The 17276-nt window shown below is 38.7% G+C and overlaps 1 protein-coding gene across 1 annotated transcript; it reads right to left on the bottom strand.

Annotated features, from left to right (window-relative positions):
- Nucleotides 1-3360: 3360 nt before the first annotated feature.
- Nucleotides 3361-17194, bottom strand: LOC124117578. The gene is made up of 3 exons (XM_046479536.2): nt 17121-17194; nt 14672-14838; nt 3361-7128 (listed from the first exon to the last, which is right to left on the bottom strand). The coding sequence occupies exons 2-3, from the start codon at nt 14834-14836 to the stop codon at nt 6460-6462; spliced, it is 834 nt and encodes a 277-aa protein (XP_046335492.2). The 5' UTR covers nt 14837-14838; nt 17121-17194; the 3' UTR covers nt 3361-6459.
- Between the last annotated feature and the right edge of the window lie 82 nt (nt 17195-17276).

Raw genomic sequence — 17276 nt, 5'->3', positions numbered from 1 at the left:
TTAAGAACCCATGAATTTACTGCACATAATTTTTGCTGCGTGCAGAGTTGACCTAAATAAAAGATAAAAAATGTATTGTTAGTGTGCAATCTCATTAAAATCAGATGTAAGTTCTTTGCAGGCGGGTAGACCTTGACCGACCACTGAAACGACTAACAAGAAGTCTACTTCAGCCAATTAGAAAGCAGCTTTCTCGAGCTTTACGACACTCGTTTGTTTCAACCTGGCGACTTCCATTTCAGACTACGCTTGAAAAATATGTTGACACAGTTCTCGATTCAAATTTTGAAAACTGAACAAACAAACATTCCGGAATGTCTAATATATGGTTGAGATTGTATGGCAGTGCTTCCCACGTACTGTGCAACGCCTCCTCCATTCAAATGTCTGTCCCAAAGGGAGCAAGAGATAGACGATAATTTTGACGGAATCAGTCATACAGGCCGTAACTGCCGCTCAGAATACCCCACGTTAACGGTTTCAAGGTTGCTTGATTAGAAAACACATGCCTACTGTCACATTCATGATCTAATAAGCGACGCTCTGATTGGTCAGATGAAAGGTCATTCCGACGTGACCCGTAATGGGATGTCCTCAGATCTTTGTTTGGCGACGAGAACTAAGATCTGATTTGAATGAGATTGTGTTAGTGTGTTACTAAGGCAGATCCATGATGTTTATGAGGGGTCTGTGAGGGAGGGGGGTATTTCATGTTATTTCATTCTTAACTTTACTGGTGGGGGATACGGGTGTCATTTTTGTACTTGTTTTTTTAAGGGGAGGGTAGGGGATATTGAGCCTCTCTCTGGATCCACCACTGGTTATTGCAATGTGTTTGTTGTGATTGTGCCCACATCTGTGATACTGGTTGTAAATACGCTTGCAGTTTCTAGTCTCTAAATGCCATGCATGATCATTGACATACATACTCAGCTGTCGACATTACACATCACTGGCTGCATTTGACTGGCCTTCAGTCAACACAAATATGCATTTCCATGTTGCACAACTTCCACTGCAAATTGTGAGAAGCACACCTATTTACTGCTGTGATAAAACATATGTATTGCTCATTTTGGAGTAATCTTTGAAAAATTGTATGATGGAGATGTTGTTTGCGGCCATGTATATGTGTTCTATTCTATTATTCCCTCAGATATCCAACCCCGATTTTGAAGCAAGATGCCATCTTCCCGAGGCAAGGGAGTTAACAGCCTATAAAGTCGAGTTTCAACCCTTGCCGACCGTGGCTGGGATTTCAGAGTTATTTTTCGCTGGACTAAGAGTCTATGCATAGTCTCATCAAAATCCTGTAATGAAATTGTCCTCCAGTTCATAAACTGCTGTGCAGATATCTGTAGATTGCAGGATTTGCAAAGCATTGTACTGTCAACTAAGATATTTTCCCAATGTTTTCATGTTTTTAATCAAGGTGCTCAAGTAATTTGATGCACTTCGCGAGGTAAGACTCGTTTTATTACAATGTAGATCTTGATTATCAATCAGATCGTCTTCACAAGGTGCTGCCATTTTGTTTGAAACAAATGCAAGTAACACGATAGGTGGAATCTGATTGGTCAATAGGAGGGACATAGAAGGGACAGGACTCTTGTAATAACCACTGGTGGCACTATGATCGAGCAACGAAATTCCAGCCTAGTTCGGCAAGAATGGAAACTGGACTTTTACAGGCAGTGAACTCCCTTGCCTCGGGAAGATGCAAGTCATGGCCTTGGATTCTTGGACCTTTCAGGACATCTGAAATATTTGCCCTTTCTTTCGTAAAAATGATGTGAATATCATTACATGTATGCTGTAAAGGCAGAATAAACACACTGACCTCGGTCTTCACAAGGCGATCTTAGCACTATGACTGAGGTAATTTAGATACGTGGTGATGACCAACCAAACATTATTGGTCTAAAGTGGAGGTGGGGTTGTGGGTCTCTAAGTTGTTGCAATTTGCTGTTCAGAGTGGCAATCCATTAGCGTCCCAGAAACCTATGACCTGATTTTTCTAGGTTAGTCGGCACCATACTTGTGTTCATGGGTTTCCCCAAAGTGGTCAACGTCTGTGACCTGCATTTCTTTAGGCTTTCAAGCTGACATGATGTTATATATGACTGTAATACTTTTCAAAGTGGCGTTAATGTTAATAAGTGATGCAGGTATGGTGCTGACAAACCTAGAAACATAATCGAACCCATTTGAACCCACAATCATAGATTCATGGCGTGTCCAAGGGACCCAACTCTGAACAGCAAATTGTGACGCCTTAAACGACTGGGCCACCCGTGCAACCCCCAAGGTCTTCAAGATTATCGTCTATCCAAGAAGTTGATATTGTTATGGTTATGCAAAACAATAAAACATCTTAAATGCCAAGTGTCATTTGTGATATGTCCATCGACCCAGGTTTCTCCAGGGCAGGAAATTAAGAAGCACATGGAGCTTGACAGAAACCTTGTACACTACTTTCAAAAGACGGCCTCTGTGGTCTACTGGTAGAGCGTCCGCCCGGAGAGCGGAAGGTCCGGGGTTCGATTCCCGGCCGCGTCATACCAAAAGACGTTAAAAGATGGTACTTGTTGTTACCCTGTCTGGCGCTCGGCATTAAGGGGCTAAAACAAGGACTGGTCGGCTCGGATTCAGTATACTGTCTCTGAGTGGGGTATTCATGTTAAACTGCGGCATGGTATCTCAGTGTGCTAGCACTATAAATCGGCATCAGCCCGGACTAGTACAAGCAGCCACACACACACACACAAAAAAAACGTGCATGCACGTCGCTATATAAGTGCAATAATCTTGGACGCGACGTTAAACCCAATTTCACCTCACCTCACCTCACCTCACTACTTTCAAAAAGGGGTCTGCCCAAACACAAATGTGCAACCGACACTGGTGAATCACTGAACTCTAAACACTGGTAAATTTGACAACTCTCCATGGCACATTTTATCAGTTTGGAGTTGACATCACAGAAAGAAGTATCTTCCAAGTTATCTGTAGTTGTGAGGTGGTCACTCCCAGAGTAATTTTTCTGTGAAATTGTAGAAATATGTGTAGACATCATATCAGTGAATCTATTGTTGGAATATTGTCATGGATCCATCTTAACAATGGATGACATCATTTGAAACAACCCCCATGTGGATTCCAGTTTAGAACTTCTTCCCTGCAACCTATATAAGGTGATTTAATGACAACATACTACGCTCCTGGTTCATGGGTCACAATACCAGTCACTGTGTGACTGGTCGAAATAGTGTGTCGTTGAACCAAGATACAAGCAAATTAGCTCCAGAACATATTTACCCTCGTCACAGTAGACAGTGTCAAAAACAAGAAGGATATTTTGTATTAATTTATTGCATCAACAGGTCACTTTCATGTATTCAAGTACTCAGTAAGTTTGGTCAACACTGCTTTGAACAGTATTTCAGTTAAGTTAGCTTTATGTGGGAAGAAATCTCAAAGTGAAGCAAATCTTTGACGTTTCCCAGCGCAGATATGGTGTTGACAACTTCAGAAACAATCAGGAATCAAAGAAAATCTGTGATTAGAACCTATGATCATAGACGTCCATCACACCTAAGGGACACAACTCTGCACAGCTACTGGTGGCAACAGGACGACCAGGGCCCCCAGCATTCAAGGAGGATATGGTTAATTGCCACAATCAAGAAACAGGTTAAGATTGATCCACGTCTTCAGGGTAACAACATTAACATGGTAGTGTTGGTCATATGATCATGGAAATGTATGACATCTTAAATAGAACAAACACAAAATCAAATAGAGCGATTTCTGTATCATTTAATCATGATAACTAATCGTCAATAGGCCCGAATTAATGTGATGAACAAAGTTTGCCCAAAATGATGCTTTGTTTGTTTGTTGTTTAACGCCGCACTGAGCAATATTCCAGCTATATGACGGTGGTCTGTAAATAATTGAGTCTGGACCAGACAATCCAGTGATTGATATCATGTGCATCGATTTACACAATTGGGATCGATAACATGCATCAACCATGTCAGCCAGTCTGACACCCGACTCTATCGACAAACATAGTCACCTTTTACGGTAAGCATGGGTTGCTGAAGATCTATTCTGACACAGATCTTCACAGGTGCCAAAATGATGTGGAATGGCAACACAATTTGATACTTTAAGAAAGTTGGAAGTTGACACATGACTGGCATCAGGTGTTTAGTTGTACATGTTGTAGGCTATACAAAATACAGTCAGTCAGACTTAATGGGCAATCTTCAAGCTAGAGAGGCTTCCTCTACCTAAGTTTGTTTGTTGTTTAACGCCGCACTCAGCTATATGACAGGGTCTGTAAAAAATCGAGTCTGGACCAGACAATCCAGTGATTGACATCATGAGCATCTATCCACACTAGATGCACCAAGTAACATGACCTGCTATAAGACATATGATACATACTTAATACATATGTGACATATTGTGATACTTCATGATACAAAGTATATTATTTTTGACTTTCTTAACAAAATTATAACCCTATCTAAAAGGGGATTAAAGTGAGCTTATAAACATGATAAAGCCGTCTGCATCCTTCAAATCAGCTGTTTGGGACCATTTTGGCTTCCCTGTCTTGTTACCTTTTCACTCATCAGAAATATACGAGTATTTCAGTTCATGGCCTTTGAGTTGTTCATGTTGTCGTTCTGACATATTGAGCATGTTGAGATATGTATCACATCATGAGCAGTGTATCGAGCTATGTATCGTATCATGGCCTTCCATATCATTGTCCCCTACCTCAATCGACACTAAGCTATCTTCCATTCAGCAGGCTTTGGGGACACCCACTCTCCATTCAGGTCACTTTAACACACACAAAACAACAATCAACACTACTGAACTGGAACAATTCATCAGTAGCTTCTCATCATGACTTTATATCTTTGCAGTAGATACATGTTTGATAATGATAGTTACACAACTAGAGCAATTATCAAGTTGATCCAGTAATCAATATTTGTGATCCAACACGTCCATACTGAGTTATGGCAGACCAATGTTTGCAAATACTTTTTGTTTAATGGATGTTCTATTAAAAAGCAGGCTCATAATCAGTGAGTGAGTTGGGTTTAACGCCGCTTTTAACAGTATTCCAGTTATATCGCGGCGTGTCAGCTTAATGTGGGAGGAAAGCCCGAAGTGATGCAAGTCTCAGACGTTCACCACATCGGTGAAACCCACGAGCATGGGTATGGTGCTGACAAACCTAGAAACATAATCGGGGCGAACCATGATTCGAACCCACATGCAGGAATTCAATAAATATCACATGACCATGATAAGCATGAGATTAAAGATAAAGTTACATGAATTAAGTGAATGAATGAGTATGGTTTTATGTCAAAATATCAGGTCAGGGGACACCAGAAATGGGGTTCACAAATTGTACCCACGTAAGGAATCGAACCTTGGTCTTCCATGTGACAAGCAAACACTTTAACCACTAGGCTACCCCACCGCCCCTAGATAAAAAAAAAGTTATTTAGAAAATACATGTTAATCATAGGCTACTCATAAACATGCTAAATCAATCATTACAAACATTATGACACTTTTGACAAGCTGATTCACAAATTAGAAGACATACTTGGCCTGGTCAAATCACAAACATGATGTACAAATGATTGAGAAGGAAACCATTCTTAAACATTGTAGGCTAGACCAACTTAATTACTTGTTTTCCAGATTATCATCCTATAAATACGTGAAGGCAAGAGGGTACTGAAGGGACTGAGCGACAGGCCAATTTGTAAAGCAAGTAAATAAATTGATCTCGCCCAATTTTAAGCATCTTCCTGAGACGAGAGTGTCAATTTTCAAAGTCTAGTTTTCACCTTTGCCCTTTCCAGCCAACTTTTCTCAGGAGAGGACTAGCATGTCCAACAAGATAACGTTTTCAAAATCAACATTTGGGTTCCAAAAACATGGCAGCTACAATGGCCACAATCATTGTGAGTCGAATTTGCACTGAAATTATTCCAACACTTAAGCAAAAGCTAATATTTTCGAGGTCTTTCCAAGTTTTCAATCAACTTGCCCAAGGGGACTTAGTGCACTGACATCATCACAAGGGTCAGAACTCATGCTTACGCAGGGTGGCGCCAGGACTGAGTCAAGAAAAGGGCAAGAGTAATAACTAGATTTTGATAAAGGCTAGTGGACACTGATGCCTTGGGAACATGTACTTAATACTATTTACTATTTACTATGTAATACTATTAACAGCAAACGATTCATTGTTAAGAGAAAATACATGGATGATAACCTCTGACTATTGAATGTGAAACACAATGACCTTTCCACTGTGATGATCTGAACACTTTCAAGGTACCATGGTGCAGTAGCATTCTGTTCAAGCATACAGATTCACTCTTATGCAACTTCACACTATTTTCAAAGTATTCAGGATGTTTTTCCAGAAACACATCCCCTCAGCTTAGCCAACTGTCTTCTTCGGAGACTCAGACCGTAGTCGCTCTCCGGAGTATCCACCACCAACACATTAGCATCTTTCACAACCCGTCGCGGCGGAGTTCGCAGTAACTTCACTGAATCCTTGTACTTTTCTCGTAACCTTGCCGATCTACGAATCTGAGACGGATCACAACACTGACTATCCTCAACTGAAAAGTTTAATATCCTTAAAGGCGACTCAATCAGATTTGGTGCCTTGCAAACTGTATCAGCTATCGATTTATGACTTGAGTTGTCTCCCTTTCTAAGCTGTCTCCTCACAAGCACACTACTGTCAGAACACTGACGTTGATCACCAGCATTTTCTTTCATTTCAGGAGTCTGGACATCAGAAGTAGGACTGGGGCAGAGGTTCCTAGACACAGAGAAATCTCGTGGTGGTGTCAAACTCTGAAGGAGTTCCAGTGATTCGTCAGTGGCATCATCTGTGAGAAATGCCAAAGGTTTGAGTCTTCCAAGAGCTTGTCCTCGTCTACTATCGCCATGATTCTCCTTCTCGCCTGAGACATGTCTCTGTCGTGTTTGTAGTCTCTTTCCTCTCAGTAGTTTAATTTTCCCATGGCTCAAACCTTGCCGAGCAAGGAAATTTGGTGAGATCTAAAAACATGACAAAGGTGCAAGTTAAACTGCTTGACTATAACATGCAAAAATATGTATGGTCAGGTTTTAAAACACATGCCAGTTTAAAAACATCAAGTTCAAATCTGATGAAAAACAAAAATTAACGTAATGAACAACATAACAATTACCACATTAGTCTCATTAATTAAATTGTTTTATGACACAACACTTTTCAAAATTAACTTCTGATGAACATGATCAGGAAGCCAAATATATGTTTGGAGGCGAGTGATAAAGGAAGAGATAGGTACTGTACAGTCTGTGACAAACATTTCCACAAGTGGTACTGTGTGAACTATTATTAGCTGAGCTTACAAGACTGAAAATACTTGTAGTTGTACTAGACTTAGGCTTCATACAAGTGGCCTTCATCTAAGGCGCCGGGATTTGCACTGCAGAGTTGCGTCCCTTGGGCACGCCAGAAACCTATGATTGTGGATTCGATTTCAGTTTGCCCCGTTTATGTTTCTAGATTTGTCAGCACCATACCCGTGTTTGTGGGTTTCATCGAAGTGGTAAAGGTCTGAGACCTGCATCACTTCAGGCTTTCCTCCCACATTAAGCTGACCCGCCATGATATAACTGGAATACTGTTAAAAGTGGCGTTAAAAACAACTCCCTCACTCACTACTTTTGGCCTAAGTTGCAGACTATTGGTACATATTTCTAACAGGTCGATCAGCAGCCCCCAATAAAGACATATAAATCAGATGATACAGGGACTTACCTAGACCTGTTCAGATGCCAAACATGCATGCCCAAAACTACACGAATGTATTGAAACATTCCCATTTCATGTAACATAGTTGTCTCTAATGTTGGCTTGATCAAGATTCCACTTGTAACAGGACCAATAAAGAAGATAAGGCTGTAAATATTTAATTTTACAGTATTGTAATGCTGAAATTCTTCTGAAAATCAGTTTAAGAAAAACTCAGTTGCTTCCCAGTTTGCCTACCAAGGGCCCCTCATATGGATTCTTAGATAAATTCCTGTGACAATAAACAATACAAGGGATTATTATCCAGGGTATCATATTTCCATTCCGTTGTGACCCAACCTGGACCCATCAGCCACCAAAGAATAATTTTGAGTTGTGTTCGAATGACACAGCATTAAAACAGCCATCAAACCGCACGATACTGGTTACAAGGACTCGAATCGTGTTATTATGTACGTGTCTCAAATACAATGGGAACTCCTGGTAGCTTAAGAAGCCTGTCTTAATATTCATACTGCTTGAAGTTTTATCTAATTTTACTGCGTATTTCTGCATTTCTAATGCGTATTTTACACAGATATGCAGCTTATCTGGAGCTCTGGTCATATCATATCATAATGGAATGGAGAGATAATACGCTAAATAACCGAGGATGGTGTAAGGCTCAAGGGTATACATATCATATCATATCATATGGAACGGAGAGATAATATGCTAAATAACCGAGGATGGTGTAAGGCTCAAGGGTATACATATCATATCATATCATATGGAACGGAGAGATAATACGCTAAATAACCGAGGATGGTGTAAGGCTCAAGGGTATACATATCATATCATATCATATGGAATGGAGAGATAATACGCTAAATAACCGAGGATGGTGTAAGGCTCAAGGGTATACATATCATATCATATCATATGGAACGGAGAGATAATACGCTAAATAACCGAGGATGGTGTAAGGCTCAAGGGTATACATATCATATCATAATGGAACGGAGAGATAATACGCTAAATAACCGAGGATGGTGTAAGGCTCAAGGGTATACATATCATATCATATGGAACGGAGAGATAATACGCTAAATAACCGAGGATGGTGTAAGGCTCAAGGGTATACATATCATATCATATCATAATGGAATGGAGAGATAATACGCTAAATAACCAAGGATGGTGTAAGGCTCAAGGGTATACATATCATATCATATCATATGGAACGGAGAGATAATACGCTAAATAACCGAGGATGGTGTAAGGCTCAAGGGTATACATATCATATCATATCATAATGGAACGGAGAGATAATACGCTAAATAACCGAGGATGGTGTAAGGCTCAAGGGTATACATATCATATCATATGGAACGGAGAGATAATACGCTAAATAACCGAGGATGGTGTAAGGCTCAAGGGTATACATATCATATCATATCATAATGGAACGGAGAGATAATACGCTAAATAACCGAGGATGGTGTAAGGCTCAAGGGTATACATATCATATCATATGGAACGGAGAGATAATACGCTAAATAACCGAGGATGGTGTAAGGCTCAAGGGTATAAATATCATATCATATGGAACGGAGAGATAATACGCTAAATAACCGAGGATGGTGTAAGGCTCAAGGGTATACATATCATATCATATGGAACGGAGAGATAATACGCTAAATAACCGAGGATGGTGTAAGGCTCAAGGGTATACATATCATATCATATCATAATGGAACGGAGAGATAATACGCTAAATAACCGAGGATGGTGTAAGGCTCAAGGGTATACATATCATAATGGAACGGAGAGATAATACGCTAAATAACCGAGGATGGTGTAAGGCTCAAGGGTATACATATCATATCATATCATAATGGAATGGAGAGATAATACGCTAAATAACCGAGGATGGTGTAAGGCTCAAGGGTATACATATCATATCATATGGAACGGAGAGATAATACGCTAAATAACCGAGGATGGTGTAAGGCTCAAGGGTATACATATCATATCATATGGAACGGAGAGATAATACGCTAAATAACCGAGGATGGTGTAAGGCTCAAGGGTATACATATCATATCATATCATAATGGAATGGAGAGATAATACGCTAAATAACCGAGGATGGTGTAAGGCTCAAGGGTATACATATCATATCATATGGAACGGAGAGATAATACGCTAAATAACCGAGGATGGTGTAAGGCTCAAGGGTATACATATCATATCATATGGAACGGAGAGATAATACGCTAAATAACCGAGGATGGTGTAAGGCTCAAGGGTATACATATCATATCATATGGAACGGAGAGATAATACGCTAAATAACCGAGGATGGTGTAAGGCTCAAGGGTATACATATCATATCATATCATAATGGAACGGAGAGATAATACGCTAAATAACCGAGGATGGTGTAAGGCTCAAGGGTATACATATCATATCATATCATAATGGAATGGAGAGATAATACGCTAAATAACCGAGGATGGTGTAAGGCTCAAGGGTATACATATCATATCATATGGAACGGAGAGATAATACGCTAAATAACCGAGGATGGTGTAAGGCTCAAGGGTATACATATCATATCATATGGAACGGAGAGATAATACGCTAAATAACCGAGGATGGTGTAAGGCTCAAGGGTATACATATCATATCATATCATAATGGAATGGAGAGATAATACGCTAAATAACCGAGGATGGTGTAAGGCTCAAGGGTATACATATCATATCATATGGAACGGAGAGATAATACGCTAAATAACCGAGGATGGTGTAAGGCTCAAGGGTATACATATCATATCATATGGAACGGAGAGATAATACGCTAAATAACCGAGGATGGTGTAAGGCTCAAGGGTATACATATCATATCATATCATAATGGAATGGAGAGATAATACGCTAAATAACCAAGGATGGTGTAAGGCTCAAGGGTATACATATCATATCATATCATATGGAACGGAGAGATAATACGCTAAATAACCGAGGATGGTGTAAGGCTCAAGGGTATACATATCATATCATATCATAATGGAACGGAGAGATAATACGCTAAATAACCGAGGATGGTGTAAGGCTCAAGGGTATACATATCATATCATATGGAACGGAGAGATAATACGCTAAATAACCGAGGATGGTGTAAGGCTCAAGGGTATACATATCATATCATATCATAATGGAACGGAGAGATAATACGCTAAATAACCGAGGATGGTGTAAGGCTCAAGGGTATACATATCATATCATATGGAACGGAGAGATAATACGCTAAATAACCGAGGATGGTGTAAGGCTCAAGGGTATAAATATCATATCATATGGAACGGAGAGATAATACGCTAAATAACCGAGGATGGTGTAAGGCTCAAGGGTATACATATCATATCATATGGAACGGAGAGATAATACGCTAAATAACCGAGGATGGTGTAAGGCTCAAGGGTATACATATCATATCATATCATAATGGAACGGAGAGATAATACGCTAAATAACCGAGGATGGTGTAAGGCTCAAGGGTATACATATCATAATGGAACGGAGAGATAATACGCTAAATAACCGAGGATGGTGTAAGGCTCAAGGGTATACATATCATATCATATCATAATGGAATGGAGAGATAATACGCTAAATAACCGAGGATGGTGTAAGGCTCAAGGGTATACATATCATATCATATGGAACGGAGAGATAATACGCTAAATAACCGAGGATGGTGTAAGGCTCAAGGGTATACATATCATATCATATGGAACGGAGAGATAATACGCTAAATAACCGAGGATGGTGTAAGGCTCAAGGGTATACATATCATATCATATCATAATGGAATGGAGAGATAATACGCTAAATAACCGAGGATGGTGTAAGGCTCAAGGGTATACATATCATATCATATGGAACGGAGAGATAATACGCTAAATAACCGAGGATGGTGTAAGGCTCAAGGGTATACATATCATATCATATGGAACGGAGAGATAATACGCTAAATAACCGAGGATGGTGTAAGGCTCAAGGGTATACATATCATATCATATGGAATGGAGAGATAATACGCTAAATAACCGAGGATGGTGTAAGGCTCAAGGGTATACATATCATATCATATCATAATGGAACGGAGAGATAATACGCTAAATAACCGAGGATGGTGTAAGGCTCAAGGGTATACATATCATATCATATCATAATGGAACGGAGAGATAATACGCTAAATAACCGAGGATGGTGTAAGGCTCAAGGGTATACATATCATATCATATGGAACGGAGAGATAATACGCTAAATAACCGAGGATGGTGTAAGGCTCAAGGGTATACATATCATATCATATCATAATGGAATGGAGAGATAATACGCTAAATAACCGAGGATGGTGTAAGGCTCAAGGGTATACATATCATATCATATCATATGGAACGGAGAGATAATACGCTAAATAACCGAGGATGGTGTAAGGCTCAAGGGTATACATATCATATCATATCATAATGGAACGGAGAGATAATACGCTAAATAACCGAGGATGGTGTAAGGCTCAAGGGTATACATATCATATCATATGGAACGGAGAGATAATACGCTAAATAACCGAGGATGGTGTAAGGCTCAAGGGTATACATATCATATCATATCATAATGGAACGGAGAGATAATACGCTAAATAACCGAGGATGGTGTAAGGCTCAAGGGTATACATATCATATCATATGGAACGGAGAGATAATACGCTAAATAACCGAGGATGGTGTAAGGCTCAAGGGTATACATATCATATCATATGGAACGGAGAGATAATACGCTAAATAACCGAGGATGGTGTAAGGCTCAAGGGTATACATATCATATCATATGGAACGGAGAGATAATACGCTAAATAACCGAGGATGGTGTAAGGCTCAAGGGTATACATATCATATCATATCATAATGGAACGGAGAGATAATACGCTAAATAACCGAGGATGGTGTAAGGCTCAAGGGTATACATATCATATCATAATGGAACGGAGAGATAATACGCTAAATAACCGAGGATGGTGTAAGGCTCAAGGGTATACATATCATATCATATCATAATGGAATGGAGAGATAATACGCTAAATAACCGAGGATGGTGTAAGGCTCAAGGGTATACATATCATATCATATGGAACGGAGAGATAATACGCTAAATAACGGAGGATGGTGTAAGGCTCAAGGGTATACATATCATATCATATGGAACGGAGAGATAATACGCTAAATAACCGAGGATGGTGTAAGGCTCAAGGGTATACATATCATATCATATCATAATGGAATGGAGAGATAATACGCTAAATAACCGAGGATGGTGTAAGGCTCAAGGGTATACATATCATATCATATGGAACGGAGAGATAATACACTAAATAACCGAGGATGGTGTAAGGCTCAAGGGTATACATATCATATCATATGGAACGGAGAGATAATACGCTAAATAACCGAGGATGGTGTAAGGCTCAAGGGTATACATATCATATCATATGGAACGGAGAGATAATACGCTAAATAACCGAGGATGGTGTAAGGCTCAAGGGTATACATATCATATCATATCATAATGGAACGGAGAGATAATACGCTAAATAACCGAGGATGGTGTAAGGCTCAAGGGTATACATATCATATCATATCATAATGGAACGGAGAGATAATACGCTAAATAACCGAGGATGGTGTAAGGCTCAAGGGTATACATATCATATCATATGGAACGGAGAGATAATACGCTAAATAACCGAGGATGGTGTAAGGCTCAAGGGTATACATATCATATCATATCATATGGAACGGAGAGATAATATGCTAAATAACCGAGGATGGTGTATGGCTCAAGGGTATACATATCATATCATATCATAATGGAACGGAGAGATAATACGCTAAATAACCGAGGATGGTGTAAGGCTCAAGGGTATACATATCATATCATATGGAACGGAGAGATAATACGCTAAATAACCGAGGATGGTGTAAGGCTCAAGGGTATACATATCATATCATATCATATGGAACGGAGAGATAATACGCTAAATAACCGAGGATGGTGTAAGGCTCAAGGGTATACATATCATATCATAATGGAATGGAGAGATAATACGCTAAATAACCGAGGATGGTGTAAGGCTCAAGGGTATACATATCATATCATATCATAATGGAACGGAGAGATAATACGCTAAATAACCGAGGATGGTGTAAGGCTCAAGGGTATACATATCATATCATATGGAACGGAGAGATAATACGCTAAATAACCGAGGATGGTGTAAGGCTCAAGGGTATACATATCATATCATATGGAACGGAGAGATAATACGCTAAATAACCGAGGATGGTGTAAGGCTCAAGGGTATACATATCATATCATATCATAATGGAACGGAGAGATAATACGCTAAATAACCGAGGATGGTGTAAGGCTCAAGGGTATACATATCATATCATATCATAATGGAACGGAGAGATAATAATACGCTAAATAACCGAGGATGGTGTATGGCTCAAGGGTATACATATCATATCATATCATATCATATCATATCATATCATATCATATCATATCATATCATATCTCATACCATACCATATATCATAATGGAACGGAGAGATAATATGCTAAATAACTGAGGATGGGTAACATCAACCACAGCAAATATATGAAATAATTTACATGTTTACTGAGCCTAATTTTGAGACATTTATTTTCGACTATTTGAATTTGAACATAGAAATCCTACCCATGTGAGATTGGATTCATCAGCAGCTATGGCCTTAGCTGTGAGAGGATGAAGAGCTCCAAGGACAGGGGACACAGGACATCCAGGGCCACTTACAGGGCTCTTGACAAAATCTAATTTGGGTTTCTTTTCAAGTATAGATTTTCGGGAACCTTTCCTTGGCATATCTGAAATTATGGTAAGGTGAAGTTGTGATATTGAAAATTCAAAAACCCAAAATTTTGATATTATCATGATCTTATGGAAAACAATTTTACTATTTTGTATATGGTATAGAAATCACACTGTAAGATCGATTAAAGTGAGTGAGAATGTTATTTAAAGCAAACGAATTTTCAAACTGATCCTGTATTCATTTGGTATTGACATATGAAAACAATTAATTGATATATTTACCATATTTAAGAGAAACAATGCCACACCAATGTTTACTATTTCAGATGGATTCTGTAATCTAAGATCATGAAAATAGACACATTTCAGGAAAGTCTGCCAAACTAAATCCGGAAGCAACACCAGATTTAATTTCAAGGTGTATGCAAATTTCAATGCTGCACTCAGATTACTGGGTGTTCAGAGATTTATTTGAAATGCGCGAAAAGTGGTAACTCTTTCTTAACGGGGTGTAATTCTTTATTTGTACTCTGCCTTGAGTTTTCAGTGATGCCTTCAAATTACAAGGTAGGTTATTATCCCCCTATCAAATCACCATACACCTGATATCAAAAGGCAAGGGAGGTAACCTGTGGTGTCTATTCAAAATGGTGCACAATTACAAGCGTAAAAAAAAATCAGACACATTTTCAGTGTTCCCGCTGGCTTTTGAAACTGCCAGTCCTTGTGGACTGGCAACTCTAAAAATTACCAATCCCCTCTAATTTTTGCCAGTCCCAACTTTCAACAATTAAAAAACATATAAAAATTATTTGGTTTTAATTCTTTCAACTTCATGTTCAGTGCAAAGATGTCATCTCTGAAGTAACTTAGTTAGCTCTATACATCATTCACATAAACTCAGTCACAATTTTATTTTTATTTTTTAATATTTTGAGACAAAGACGCTACAACTGGATATTTAACCTAGAAATAGACATGGGGAAACCCTGATGGTAACAGACAAGCTGACTTTGTTTCGAAAAATGTACTTATATCTGAATATATGAATATCAACGATTTAGTGTTCAACAACAAAGATCTATTAGTACTTTATTTGCCAGTCCACAGGGACTGGCAGTCAGATGAATTACCGGTCCAAGCCTAATTTTACTGGTAAAAAAACTGGTAATTACCAGTAAACGGGAACACTGATTTTATCTGTTAAAATGCAGTAAACTTCAAATATGTAAACATGGAAAGTGTTCTACTCTGATTTCAGATGTTATTTCTTGCGTTAAAACTTCTACCATTTAAATAATGGATGGCACCTTGAAGTTTGAATACAGCAGACTGTGACCCGATTCACTAGTGAGGTAATGATTTTATTGATATATCTAGATCCTCTGATATCGCAATAAATTGTAAACTTAATTTGCTGAAAACAAAACTTTGCGGTATTTTGAAGATACACAATGTGTTACATGACGATGTTTCCAAGCCTATGGCAAATCATAATGACACAAGTGGGTAGTGGTCAAAAGACAAATGCCCAGTAATTTATGTACGCCTTGAAATCTAGTGTTATGTCCCAAACTACAAAACGTGTTAGCAGGTCCAGAAAACTTGTTTTGTAGCAGGGTCCTGGAGTTATAGGTAGATTAACATGATTAATGTATTTAATAATATTTCTTTTTAACAGGTCAAAAAAAGCATTGATATTATTTTTCTGTACAGTTTGCAAGAACTCCATCTGTCAACATGGTCAAAATGTCTTTGTAATCATCATGATCATCATTATATTGTGCCAAACAATAACATGCATTTAAAACAGTTCGTTATGACGTCACTTGGTCACTTTGTTCCATGTTCCAAAGTTCGAATTTATTTACATATGTTATATGTGTCAACATGGTCAATGTGCTAGTTTCATCTATAGGCCTATATTACCACAAAAGTCGACATCAAGTTATGCGTACGCATTCCTTAGTTGTTGGTAGTTGTTCAATACTTCAAATGTAAACATTGCATAAAGATTTGGGGTCTTAGTTGTTAAAACACTACGGGAACCTAACCCTTGACGACAAAAATTAACAAGTCTATTTATAGAATATAGACTGAGGGTCTACAGTCTTATCACTCTCATTCCAATAATTCCTGCATCGATCGTTATAAATGCGTTTTTTGCAAGTGTGAAATAAAACAACATGAAAGGTAGAGTCCATGTCGTTTTGTAGATAATCGAACATATTTGAATGGGAAACTTTTGGTAGTTTAACAAAGGACGGTCATAATAATTGGTTATCGAACGGCACATTAATACTGTACATCAACAATGACACAAGAGCGAACTTGCCCGCTAAAATCAATGGACATGTCCAGACTCATTCAGTCACAATGTTTTCATGCAGTCGCCATGATCAATATAATCAGACAGTTTGAAAGGTCTCTGTCTATTGGATAAAATGAAAATGTTAGCCAATGAAAAGAAACTACACACATGCAGTTCGGA

Source organism: Haliotis rufescens, unplaced genomic scaffold (genome assembly GCF_023055435.1).
Source record: "Haliotis rufescens isolate VD_foot unplaced genomic scaffold, xgHalRufe1.0.p SCAF_6, whole genome shotgun sequence".
In the NCBI taxonomy this organism is placed as follows: Eukaryota; Metazoa; Mollusca; class Gastropoda; order Lepetellida; family Haliotidae; genus Haliotis; species Haliotis rufescens.
The sequence above is the reverse complement of the archived record's forward strand: the minus strand, read 5'-3'. Positions and strand labels throughout refer to the sequence as shown.